This window comes from Vipera ursinii, assembly GCF_947247035.1.
Source record: "Vipera ursinii genome assembly, chromosome: 2".
In the NCBI taxonomy this organism is placed as follows: domain Eukaryota; kingdom Metazoa; phylum Chordata; class Lepidosauria; order Squamata; family Viperidae; genus Vipera; species Vipera ursinii.
Window position 1 is genome coordinate 99524195 of NC_139513.1, and position 14441 is coordinate 99538635.

General features: G+C 40.1%; 1 protein-coding gene across 3 annotated transcripts in view; it reads right to left on the reverse strand.

The window, feature by feature from the left end:
• KCNIP1 (potassium voltage-gated channel interacting protein 1) overlaps positions 1 to 9435 on the reverse strand; it is a gene marked incomplete at both ends in the record, with an annotated part of 364640 nt that extends 355205 nt beyond the window's left edge. For all 3 annotated transcript variants that reach the window (XM_083351524.1, XM_083351523.1, XM_083351522.1), the window contains one exon: positions 9375 to 9435. In XM_083351524.1, the coding sequence (XP_083207650.1) occupies positions 9375 to 9435 (61 nt within the window). The remainder of the gene's footprint in view (positions 1 to 9374) is intronic.
• Between the last annotated feature and the right edge of the window lie 5006 nt (positions 9436 to 14441).

The window sequence follows — 14441 nt, forward strand, 5'->3', positions numbered from 1 at the left end:
AATGTGACTTTCCAACTTTATAACTATAAGGAACACTTTTCACATTGATTTTTCTTTTCTTTTTTTTTTTGCCAAGTGAACTGCCTCTGGCTAGATGACTCTATTGGACACCTGCGTGCTTCAAGATGGATGAGACTGAAAAGTTGATGCTTAATACAGATAGACTATAATAATTAGATACAGAAACTGTGCTAATCTGGATAGTTTGACACCCTTTGAAGGATTCAGTTCATGGTTTGGGGATGCTTGTGTATTGCACGCTTTTGAAAAAACGGTGATAATCAGAAATAATGCTTGACATCTTTGATTAGAAAATCATTCCCAAATTTATTAGTCCATCCATTTGATTCTTTCAGCTCCCTTTTATTCATTGATTTTGGATATGTATATATTCTTCAGTCTAAAAGGTTTTATGGGTATCACAAAGTTCTGATTCTATGAATGCCAAATATAAAAACTTGGGTGAAGAAGAATAACATCAGAATTAGGTCCTTAAAGCACTATTTAGTTACAATTAGGAAAAGCTGCCAGGAAATATCAAAAGGAATTGATATAACAGCTATAATAGACTGCTGTTCCAAAACACTGCTGTTAAAAGAGTGTGCAGCTGGTCCTGCAGTTCCCCCTCTTGTTTATGGGGAAAATGAGCCTTGGTGGAGCAGTGGGCTAATGCCTCCTTAAGTAACACCAGCTGCCTGCAATTAGTGCAGGTTCGAGTCCCACCAGGCTCAAGGTTGACTCAGCCTTCCATCCTTCCGAGGTAGGTAAAATGAGGACCCAGATTGTTGGGGGCAATTAAGCTGACTTTGTAATAATGCCGCTTGGGGTGTGTATGAAAGCCCTAACAAGCAGGCCTATACATAGAATGAAGGCTACTGCTAAGCTTGTAAGCCGCCCTGAGTCTTCGGAGAAGGGCGGGATATAAATGGAATAAAAATAAAAATAAAAATAAAATATGAATTATTGCTCGGATAGGGAGGTTCACTGGATATTCAGATCTATAAACATTTCTATCTCCCCTGCTCTGAATTCAGGAGCTTATGCATTGGAAGTGTTGAAAGCACACAATGCTTATTTGTTGTTGTCAGTCATGACATGAAAAAGAGCTGCAATATACTGTAATATTGGAGAGAGGAAAGAAAGCAGCAGGTTATTTCTAAGACTTCCTCTATGTGTGAATCCTTGAACTACACGTTTGTTGCATTTATCTGCAACAAAAGGAACCAAAGAATTAAAGAAAACATGTTCTTCTACCAGTCCCACCCACTCTGGCAGGAGGGGTATGTGCCAGGCTAAGGAGTGTCAGCTGGCAGGGGCCAGGAGGAGAACATTTCGTGCCGTACCACCTGTTTGTTGGAAAATAATGTATTAAATTCATATCTCAGCAAACTCCCAACATAATTCCTCCTGAGATTTGACCTGACCCTGCTGACCTTTTTGCAAGGCCCTGAAATTAATTTTATATCTGGTCCTGATTGTTATGGTAAGTTGATCTCTTGACTATGTTGATAGTCATTTTGTAATGACTATGTATTTTTTTGTTATATTATGTATTTGGTCTGTTTTATCTATTTTATGGTAAGCCACCTAGAGTCACATATGTGAGATGGGTGACTATATAAATCAAATCAAATCAAAGTCTTAAGCATCTCCTGGATCCTATAGTGTAGCACCAGGGACTGGTTCCATGGAGAAAGGTTTTTCTGAGGACTGGAGGGGGCGTAGTTTCACATACTGCCTGCATTCCACGGATGGAGTTTCGCTTGTTTGCATGGACTGGTTTCTGGCATGCCGTGGCAGGGGTCCCCAACCCCCGGTCCATGGTTGGCTTAATGGGCCAAGACATGCTATTTGCTTGTGTTGATCCCTAATGAGTGATAATAAATGAAATGGTTTATAAATGGTTATACTTTATTTTGACACAGGATCTGGAGGGAACAAAAAGAATAATTTTAGCAAACTCTTTAAAATGTCAGTTAAAAGCAATATTGTTTCTAACTTCTTCCTAAGTAACGGGTGAGACTGCTAATCACAATGACCGGTTCCATTCATCCTCTTCAGTCAAAATTTCATAAACATCCCATTTCTTCAAACTCAGCAACTGCTTGCCAGTATAGTCAGTCATTTTTGTTTCCCCTTGTTTGTCACATAAAAGTCAAGTATCTGATTTACAAATTCTAATTGTAAATACTGCACAATTTTACCAGTCTGACACTGTAACAGCAATGGTGACAAGTGCAACCTGACAACATTTTCTTGTTATGCAGAACCATCAATTAATTTAAACTGAGCATCATTAAAATCAGCTCACCAACCGACAAGTATACAGTACCCAAGATTTAGTTTAATAGTTCAGTGATTTCTGCATAATTTTATCAAGATGACAGAAAAATTTTGATTGAAGAGGGCCACTCAACAGAACCATAAGTATGAATCATAAATAAATTATTCCTATGTATCATTCATAGTTATTGTTTCCATAAAAATGAAATTTGGGACTTTACTGTTACGGAGGAGTTCTCATCAGTAGGGACGGATTTTAAAGAGTTCAGATTACTATATGAATTTGGAAATATAATACATAAATATAAAATAATGTTTCTCTAAGGTGTTTAACAATGTGATACTGCTGATTTTGTCAAGTACTCTGATAAAGCTTCAGTTACATATAACACTAAGCAAAGATACTTTAAACACTTGTTTATTCAATAAGCCATAATGACATAGTTCATACATAATGTGATTTGGTAAACTATAATAGATAAATATGACATACTAAGCCCAAAACCAACAATTTAGTAATGTTACACAATATGTGAATCCTGCCAAGAAATGGGAATTGGATGCCTTTTCAATCTCACACATACAATAAAATGTGTGTATCCACCAAAACATAAAAAGACATTGGCCCTTTCTGCATAAATACCTATATATTTTGGCTTCCATTAGACAACTAGGGTAGGATTTGACTTGGAAGGAAGCCAAAGTACATGAAGTCATTATAAAATCCTTCTCATTATAAATGTCACTTTTCTGGGTTCTGATAATTTGTGGAAAATTTTCACAGACGTGACTTCAGATGTGGTTTTATTTAGTCTGGCCTAGACCTACCTCCATTTTTCTGGTGGTGCCCATACAATGTTAAAAATATATTGAATTTGGTTTAATATAAATATATACTGACTTCTATTTTTAATGGTGTTAAATACATGTAAAACTGATACGATACAGAGCAATGCAGCAGTTACAGCATCATCTTTACTTCCCAACTGCCTTTGGGCTCTATATAAATGCTAAGTGGCTGCAGACACATGATTTCAGTCCTCCAATAATGATTAGGAGAACTATGTGAACTAGAAGGGATTGGAGGAAAGAAAATCACAAGAGTTACCTTTTAGGAAGGGTGTTTTGTGTTTTGTGCCATTAAGTCAGGGGTCTTCAAACTTGGTCATTTTATAACTTGTGGACTTCAACTCCCAGAATTCCTCAGCCAGCATGCCAAGTTTGAAGACCAAAGGGCCCCTTTCAGATGTACTATACCAGGGGTGTTAAACTTGCAACATCATGTGATGTGTCACGACGTATCATGACTTTTATCCATTATCAGCAATGGGGTGGGCGTGGTTTCGGCATGACACATCCAGCCCATGGCCCAGCAGTTTGACACCCCTGTACTACACTGATAAAAGTGCTTCCCTGAGTTTTAAAGTACCCACATTCTCTTGTTATTTTAACTGCAAAATTGTTAGAATTCTGAAAAAAGAACATGATGATCAAATCAGAGTAAGATCAACTTTCTGAAATGGAGAAAATTGTTTTAATGTCTTCAAGATACTGTCCTTATTTTCCTGACATTTCTGAAAGATAATAATAATAATATAGTGGACGTGGCAGTGCCTGGAGGCAGCAGAATAGACGAGAAAGAACTGGAAAAGATAACAAAATACAAAGACCTACAAATAGAAATAGAAAGATTGTAGCAAAGGCAAGCAAGGGTAGTACCAATAATAATAGGCGCCTTGGGTGCAATCCCAAAACAACTGGAGCACCACTTGAACACCATTGGCATTGACAAATTCTCCATTAGTCAATTGCAAAAGGCAGCCTTACTAGGAACTGCTTCCATCCTGTGACAATATCTGTAATACCATCAAACATCCACATCTGCCTATCGAGTCCTTGGTAAGGACTCGATAGGTAGACAAAAATGCCAAATCCAGTCTGAACATCTGGCTGACTGTGCAATGATCAATAATAATAATAATAAAGTTGGAAGGGACCTTGGAGGTCATCTAGTCCAATCCCCTGCTCAGGCAAGAAACCCTATACCATTTCAGACAAATGGATGTCCAATCTCTTCTTAAAGACTTCCAGTGTTGGAGCATTCACAGCTTCTGGAGGCAGGATGTTCCACTGATTAATTGTTCTCTCAAGAAGTTTCTCCTCATTTATAGATTGCTTCTCTCCTTGATTAGTTTCCATCCATTGCTTCTTGTCCTGCCTTCAAGAGCTTTAGAGAATAGCGTGACTCCCTCTTCTTTGTGGCAGCCCCTGAGATATTGGAACACTGCTATCATGTCCTCCCTCATCCTTCTCTTCATTAAAGTAGACATACCCAATTCCAGCAACCGTTCCTTTTATGTTTTAGCCTCCAGCCCCCTAATCATCTTTGTTGCTCTTCTCTGCATTCTTTCTACAGTCTCAACATCTTTTTTACATCGTGGTGACCAAAACTGGATGCAGTATTCCAATGTGGCCTTACCAAGGCATTGTAAAGTCGTATTAACACTTGATGTGAATTTGATTCTATCCCTGTTAATGCAGCCTAGCATGTGTTGGCTTTTTTGGCAGCTGCAGCACACTGCTGGTTCATACATAAGTGATTGGCCACTAGGACTCCAAGATCCCTCTCACAGTTACTACTATTGAGCAAGTTACCTCCTAAACTATACCTGTGCATTTGGTTTTTCTTTCCTAAATGTGGAACCTTACTTTTTTCACCATTTAATTTCATTTTGTTAGATTGTCCCCAGTGTTCAAGTCTGTCAAGATCCTTCTATATCCTAAGCCTATCTTCTGGAGTGTTGGCTATTCCTGCCAACTTGGTGTGGTCTATAAATTTGATGAGTTCCCCATCTATCCCCTCATCCAAATCATTAATAAAGATGTTGAAGAGCACTGGGGCCAGAACAGAGCCCTGGGGCACTCCACTACACACTTCCCTCCATGTAGATGCAGTTGCATTGAGGACTACATGCTGAGTACAGCCGGTGAGCCAGCTACAAATCCATCTGATGGTGATGCTGTCTAACCCACATTTTTCTATCTTATCAAGTAGTAGGTTATGATCTACTTTATCAAATGCCTTACTGAAGTCCAAATTTATACATCTGTAATTCACATTTGAATTGTCATGTCTGCAGACACATTTATGTACCGAAAACTATTGATCTATAATGTAAAAATTGATATATACATGGATAGCATGGTTACATGCTGTTACATTATACAACAGATAATATTTAGATGTAGATAATTTTATTTCTTCATATGATTCAACCTTTTTATTGCTTCATATGATCCAGCCACAACATCTTATCAAAACGCAAATCTTAGCAAAAAGTTCTAGAGAAAAAATAGTATAGGCAACAGGCTGAACAAGAAAAGTTTAAGAAGTTGTGTGGGTTTATTTTATTTTTTTACACTGAAAACTAAGGAGATAGGAATAAATTCTTACCATGAATTCTTTTCTTCACAGCAATTTTGGGATGTTTCAGTTCCAACTTAAAATCTTCAAAGTCACCATACTAGTTTATCATCTATAATGGGGTATTGAATTGGGGACCTTTTTTTTAAGGGAAGCTCTTTCTGTACACAAGTGTTACGACACTTGCTATCACATATAGATTAAGAAGAATATATTTGAATGTAGTTTCCTTTCCCAACATTTATTATTCATATAAAAGGGAAACCTGGCATTCATTACAGTCAATCAGCTGCTAAGGTCTCCAGAAAATTATCATTGACATAGGCAAGTGAAGATGTGGGAATTTATGGAATGCCACAGCTCACTAGCGTTTTTGTATTCTTGCAGCAGGAAACAAAATTTTATCAGCATGGGCTTCCTGAAAAACTGCAGCTAAGATGTAACATTTCATCATTAGTTGTTCTCCAGAGTGTGAGGCAGCAGTCTGAAAGTAGTGTGTGACACTACTTACTTGCTTAGTTCATGCAAATTGTTCTCCTGGATGATTTCTAGAATCTGCCAATTGGCTTCAATTTTGTTGGCTGCTGAAATAAAAGCCCCCATTTCACTCCATCAGTCCTTCCATTTGCATAAAGTCTGGGAGTGACTTCCTATCGTCTTCATGGATTTCCTGCAGCAAAGTGTTAGAAAGCAGGCAATGGCTCTTTCCATCTCCTACTTCTACTGTAACCTAGCACTGGATGTAGAGCAGCTACATTACTATTCCTATGGAAAGAGGGGCCATGCCACATGGGAACACAACTAGGCTGCTGCAGTTTATTTCCCGGGTAGGCATCATGGCTCCTATTTGGATAAGGACAAGAGGTAGACCTGTCCTGCTCACAACGACATTTTGACTTCTTTAAAGTCAGGGAGCAAGGAAAGGTAACTCGGCCACTTTAGAAAAATGTAAGGAAAGGGGATTAAAAACCATAAATCCTGACTCTCTCTCTCTCTTAGTGAGTTCATATTACCATTGATCTTACATTCTGACTTTTACAAAGAGACCAGAGCAAAATATCTATTTAGAAACTTAAAAACTAACAAGCAATAATTACCCAGATTTCAGGAAAACCCAGAATTATTTTCAACCTTAAAACTGCATCTCCAAGAACACTGCTAAATAGACTTTAAGGAAAATTATTGATGATACTTGCAGCTGAAAGAGAACCACCACCACTACTAGGCCAAATATCTATAAAACTCAATGAATAAGACTTAATTAATAAATAATCTAATAACCAGCCATTTCAAGCTGTTTTCTCCTTCCCCAGAGGACCACCTGTTGCAAAATGGTGGAGAAGAGGGAACTGCAAACTCAAAGTGACTCTGAATAACTTCTCCACTATATCAGGTTAAATCAGAATGGTAGCCTGCATGCAGAAAAATAAACAGCACTTATTTTTAACTTGCATCTTTACTATCAAAGATCAGTAAATTAATATGAAGTATTATATATATTTAAGGGACGTGGTGGCTCAGTGGGTTAGGACACTGAGCTTGTCGATCAGAAGGTTGGCAGTTTGGCGGGTCGAACCCTGAGTGCCGTGTAACAGAGTGAGCGCCTGTTACTCGTCCCAGCTTCTGCCAACCTAGCAGTTCGAAAGCACGTAAAAATGCAAGTAGAAAAATAGGGACCACTACGGTGGGAAGGTAACAGCCTTCCGTGCACCTTTGGCATCTAGTCATGCCGGCCACATGACCACGGAGACGTCCTCGGACAAGCGCTGGCTCTTCGGTTTTGAAACAGAGATGAGCACCAGCCCCTAGAGTCGGAAACGACTAGCACGCATGTGCAGGGGAACATTTACCTTTACCATATATATATATATATATATATATATATATATATATATATATATATATATATATATATATATATATATATATATATATATATATTTGTTCTCTGAGGTTTTCGCGGGTGCCTGTATGTGGATCCTTGGTTTTTCGGGTTTCTCCCCGCGTAGAACTAAAGGTGTAGGCGCAACGTTTCGACGAAATCCCATCCGTCATCATCAGGCTTGTGGTTTCTGCTTCCTTCTTCTGGGAGAAGTATGTGGCACATACTTCTCCCAGAAGAAGGAAGCAGAAACCACAAGCCTGATGATGACGGATGGGATTTCGTCGAAACGTTGCGCCTACACCTTTAGTTCTACGCGGGGAGAAACCCGAAAAACCAAGGATCCATATATATATATATATATACACACACACACACACACACACACACACACATACATACACCAAGTAAATATATTTCAATAAAACTCAGCTAAGTTCAAAAGTACTCCTATCACCTCAACAGATTTAACATGTGGATTGTGATACTGTGTAAGTATTTCTTAGCAATAGCCTTCGCACTAGTATCTATGAAAAAAGATAGGGGCAGCAACACCATGGATACCTGTAAGCCACTTAAATCCTATTGACTTCAGTGGGATTTAGGAAGTTGTGGGAAGGACGGCAGCCAAAATCTAAGAAAGGATTTCTGATTGGGGAAAGTTGACCTTTTTAGTCATCATACTTCCATTACACTACACTTCTTTATTCCATCAATCCACAATGAGTGTGGATCTACAAACTGGTTCTCCCATTGCTGCCATTATGGAACTGAACTTCTTCTCCCACAAAAGGAAACCTTACTTTTAAACAGCTGCCCACAACTCTACGGATTATGATGTTTCTGGAGCCAGTTTGAGATACATCAAGTTGATTTAGGAAAACAAAAGAAAATTAAATTAAATCCACTGCCATCTTGTACAACTTGTTTTCTTTCATTTTACTCCCTAGTGAGCCTCCAACTTTGGACTCCCCATTTCTCTTCAACTCTGGGGTTAATACCACTAAGGAAACATTGCTACTAAAAAACACACACACCACCCTCTCCTAAACGGTGCACACTTACAGGATATTAGCATGCTACATATACAAATCTTGCCAGTTTCAGGATTTGAAAAAGGATTGGGGTGAGGGAGAGAGCTTGAAAGGCTGCTTGCTTGACTGCTCTCTCACTTCCGCTCCTCCGCAAATCTATCACTCCTTCTCCCTCCCTCTCCCAAAAGGCAAACATTTGACATCCACCGGCAGCATTTCTTACACATCTTTTTTTTCAGAATTAACAGTAACGTCTCATTCTCTTTTTTTTTTAAAGGCAGCTGGTAAATGCCTCCCCCCCCCCTCCGTCCCCCGTGTTGATGCTACCCTTCAGGAACCACACACCATGGGACCCAGAGTAAACAGGTTTCTCGAGGCAACTGCTCTGCCCAGCTTGCTACCTCTCTAGTTCTCCGCCTTACACATGTTTGTATACTGGCTTTACAACATTTCAGGCACACCTTCCCTCTTCCGAACAACCACAACGATGACCCCAATGAAACTACCCTTTCTTCCCTCTGCAGCTCCTAACACAGAAACGGGCATACACAAACACACACAGAGAGACACAGAGGCATGCTAGCTTTCCTCGTTTGCTACAAATTTCCTCCAAACGATCGGCGTTCGCTGTGTTAGTTGCAAGTGGCACACGCTTTTGGGTCTTTTTGTTTTAATCCCCTCGGATTCTAAAGGAAAAGGGTAACATCGCTACTAACACCTGGGGGAAAGAAGGAGGGGGAACGGTCCTTACCTCTCGAGGGTCTTCTTTGTTTGGTTTGCAGAGAAGAGAACGTGCCCATTACAGCACCCATTGCAACTGCTACTTGGGTGAGGGGGCTATAATATTTTTTGTTCCTCCCCCTTCAGTGAGCAAGACAAAAAAAAATCAGTTTGGAATATCTACTAGAAAGAGGAGGAGGAGGAGGAGGAGGAGGAGGAGTGGTGGCAAAAGCAAAGCACTGCAGCTCAGCGTTCAGCAGGCATTAAGCTTTTAGATTTTTTTTCCCCCTTCAGTCAACACACATGCACTGACTCACAGCCGGCTACACTCTTATTATTCAAAACAGCTCGCCATCAAAATTTAAATGCTAGGTAGATTCCCTCGGACCAGCGCTGGCAGCAGATGCATCAAAATATTGACTGGAGCAGAGCCACACAAACACACAGGCTAATTCTTTCTCTCGTTTCTTTACGGCTGCAACCAGAAGCTTGTAGCTGTATAGAGACAGCATCAATACATCTTTTTGCATTCTAGATTAAGCTACCTCTGGGGATGTGGCAAGGCGAAGGTCTCCAGGGATGCCAGAGGAAACGGGCTGGGGAGTAATAAGCAGTGAGTGAATGAATGAATGAATGAGAACTTACTGAATGAAAAATAAGAGTGGAGCAGATGTCAAAGTTGTGGTTCTGCATAAAGCTCCTTCTTGCCAATTACACAGTCCCTTACAGGGCAGGGGTGGAGTATGAGCAAGAAATAATAATGTCTTAACATCTTCTACGGCCAGGATATAAGGCAACAACTTCTTTCAATCAGAATACAAAATTAATAAATCTTATCATGGCTGTAGTCCATCCAATTTGCTCCTTTTGTGTACCAGAGATATCTACCGCATGTTCATCTGGCAGTTAATTCAAGGGGTGCAAAAGTGAATACAAATGTTATAGAATGGAAATTTCAATAGTATAAAATGGACAGTTCCATGAAAGGTTATCCTTATTTTGATATCCATTCTTTTCATTATTCATATTTGAAATGCAAACTCCTGTCAGTCATTCACCACTATTCTTCATCTGGATTATGTCCATGAGTTTAAAGGAAAGTATATTACACTGGCACAGTCAACTGCTGCCTAACATTGCATATGCTGATCATTTGACAATAAGAAAGAAAAATGGAGTCATGCCAGGGAAAATTCAGGGTCCAAGTAGTGAAGTTAGAATAATCACTTACCCTTTGATTTGAGTTGCATTAAAATGCAAGTTTTGTATTTTATCTCCTCAAGGAAAAGACCTATGCTAGGGTATAAAGATTCTCTGAGTTAACAGTATTTAAGAAAGCAGATTCTGGATTTGAGCTCTGATGCCCAAGAAGAGAGAGCTTAAAGAGTTCATGACAAGGGAAAAATGATTTTTGGCTAAAGCACCTTACTTAATTTCTCGTGCTTCTGAATCTGCTGTTTTATAATACTTGTCTCAATAATGAGATGTGGGAAATTCAAAAACTGGCCCACTGTTTTATGTCATCTTGATTGGCTCTAATAATAGTACTATTATGGGATTTTTTCCCCTCATGGCCCAAAATGGCTATAATTATTATTTTAAAAAAGAGTTCAGCATAGATAATATTCCACCCTTCCAGAGTGACTCTTCCGACTACTAAAGGATAGGCCAAATTAATGCTTAAACACAGAATTTATGACTAAGATGTACCCACCCACCCTCAAATTATATTTGGGTTTTACATGGTTTTAGGATTTCCTGGTACTCTTTATTTTAGGGTTACATAATGTGTCTAAATTAATGAAATATGCCTAAAATTAGCATATATTAATATACCTAAAATTCAGTAGAATTGAAGTAGCACAATAGTACACAAAACATTTGAAGGCAGAGCAAATGGAAATCCATTTCAAAAATCCACAAGAAAGTGTGGGGGAGATCCATGATTAAATTGTGGAAGAGAGGTTGGCCCATGAATGTTGATTTTATTCAACAAGATGAACCAAAAGAAGTGCATTTTAAAAAGGTAAAAAGTTAACCTATCTACTAGTAATCAATGCTACAATATTGTGTGCATGAAAGCTATAAATTTGTGCTCCAGAATCTAACATGGTATTTCTCTAGATGCCAAATGTTAGGCTGGGCAAACCACTGGTGAATTCTATAAGGAAGAGAAAGATAAACTGAAGTAACTCTCCAAGGTGTTAAGCTGGGGTTCTTGTTTAGAATTCTGGGAGTTGAAAATCTGCCCATTTGGAGAAAACCTAATTTGGGAAAGACTTATATAAAAGTAGATGGTCCAGGCATGATCAGTAAGTTTCTTATTTATTTATTATTATTTATTTATTAATTTAATTTATATATATACCGCCCTTCTCCCGGAGGACTCAGGGCGGTGAACAGGGCAATACATAAAAACTAGATACAAAAATTAAAAATTATTAAAACGTGATTAAACAATGCCCATAAATTAATACAAATTAAAATTGAAGTTCATTTATAAAATCCCACCCCGTCCCATCAGGCCAGGCCAGCTTGTTTAAAGAGATGGGTTTTAAGATCGCGCCGGAAGGAGCGGAGATCGGGCGCCATCCAGAGCTCGACCGGAAGATGGTTCCATAAATCCGGTGCACCCACAGAGAACGCCCTCCCCCTGGGGGCCACCAGTCGGCATTCTTTGACCAGTGGCACCCTGAGGAGGCCCTCTCTGTGGGAGCGTACTGGGCGGAGGGAAGTTGACGCCGGCTGCAGGTGCTCCCCAAGGTATTCCGGACCCATGCCATGAAGGGCTTTGTAGGTCATTACCAACACCTTGAACCTCACCCGGAAGACAACTGGTAGCCAATGCAGCTCGCGGAGCAAAGGTGTGACATGGGAGTATCGGGAAACTCCCAATACAACTCTCATGGCTGCATTCTGTACCAGTTGGAGCCTCCGAGTGGTCTTCAAGGGTAGCCCCATGTAGGCTTCCGGTGGCGTCGCGGCGCCGAAGACAGCCTTCCCGGGCTGCCCGCGGCTCAGCTGTTTGTTTTTTCGCCCGTAACAGCGCCGAACAGCTGTTCGGGCGAAATTGAAGCCCCCTCCTCGGGAGAAGAGGAGGGGGTGAGGCCCCAGGTAGGGGTTGAGTTCTCCGAGGCCGCCTGAGCTCGGAGCTTGGGCGGCTGAAGGATTGAACTCCCCCGAAGCCTGGGTTGCTCCCAGCTGGCCGGCGTGTCTGCTCTGAACTTTTTGGAGCAGAGCCAGGCGTCTGCGAACCATCCCTGCCTGAAGAAAGGACTATGATTTAAAGGAGCAGGCAGAGCGATACAAGAGATAAAGGTGAAGAGGCTTATTTTATTATACTCTCTAACTACTTGAACTTTTTAAACTCTAAGTGAAAGTGCGTCATATTTGAGGATTAAAAGATGGCGGCGAAACCTCCCCCTAAAACTCTTCGGAGTGGTGGATCCTCGCCAGTGCAACAATCATCTTTACAGGCGTTGCACCCTTCTGAAGCGCTGACAGCGAAGGAGTTTCGAGATGCTGTGGATAAACTTTTGGACTCAATTAATCAATCAATGGCTGACAAATTTGCGCAGATGGAGGAGAAATTGGAGAAACTGGAGGAGAGAATGGAAGAGAGGATGGAACAGAAGCTCAGCGTGATGAAGGTAGACATTTTGTCTTCAGTGCATAAAGTGGCGGAATGTGTGGAAGAATTAGATGAAAAGATGGATGATTTGGCTCAAAGGAATGCTATATTAGAAGTTAAAGTAAGAGAGAATGAAAATGTAAGAGACAAACTGGAGAAGGACTTAAGCTTAGCCCAATTTTACCAGATGCAGTTTGCTGTCAGAATCAGAGGCTTAAAAGAGGATACTAAAGAAGATTTGAAGCAGCTGATCTCTGAGGCTTTTGAAGAAGTATTAAACCTGCCAGCATCTGAAATAAGAGCAGCTATGGATAAAGTGTTTCGGGTGAATTCATGGATTGCCAGACAGAGGAAGTTGCCTAGAGATGTGGTGGTTTATTTTGCAAAAAGAGAGATCAGAGATCAAATTATACAAGCTGCCTATGATGTTAAAGTGGTGATTGCTGAACAAGAAGTTTTGGTTTTAAAAGAAATTCCTCCAAGGATTTTAAGGGGAAGGAAGGATTATACATTCCTCGTGCATGAGCTCAAGCAAAGAGATATAAGGTTCAGATGGGAGATTCCTCAGGGGCTGATGGTGATGCATGAAGGTAAAAGGTACCGGTTGATTACTGTGAAGCAAGCGCGTGATTTCTACAATAATGTCCTAAAAGCAACCCCATTAACGCTCCTGGAAGCTGGAAAAGGATCTGGAGAAGAAGAACAACAAGAGGAGGAAACAGAGGAAAGTGGCGTGGGAGGAGATCAAGTTACAACTTCTTTGGATGATCCTAGAGAGCAAAGAGTGACGCGTGCTGCTCTAAAACGAGCAAAGAAAATAATAGAACAAGATCAGCAAAAGTCTTCAGTTTCTTCGCAACGTACATACAGTCAAGCTGTCACGGCCTAAAGAAGTTAGTCCTATCAAGGCTGTGGTCCAAGGGCTTCTGGATGATATGCATGGCAACTAAATTTTTAACTTGGAATGTTAATGGACTAAATTCACCGCAGAAGAGGAAGAAAGTTTTTCAATATTTAAAGCAATTTAAGATAGATGTTATATGCTTGCAAGAAACGCATATTAGAGTTTTGGATCAAAAGTATTTACTGAACTCGAGACTGGGTACGCATTTTGTTGCCTCTGCAGAGAACAAGAAAAATGGAGTAGTTGTTTATGTTAAAAGTGCCTTAACAGCAGACTTAATTGAAGCAGATAAGCATGGAAGATATGTTATGATTGAGCTGCTCTTAGAAGGTAAAAAGATGCTTCTAGTTGGACTATATGCACCTAACCAACAACAAGCTGATTTTTTTAGCTTACTTCATACAAAGCTTACCCAGTTGGATTATAAATCTTTTATTATTATGGGAGATTGGAATGGTGTTCTGGATGTACACTTGGATAAAGCTGGAGCTTTTAAGCGTATTCCAAGCCACGCCAGACTGCCTAAAACTTTTTTTGAATTGAAGGATGATCTCGAATTGCGA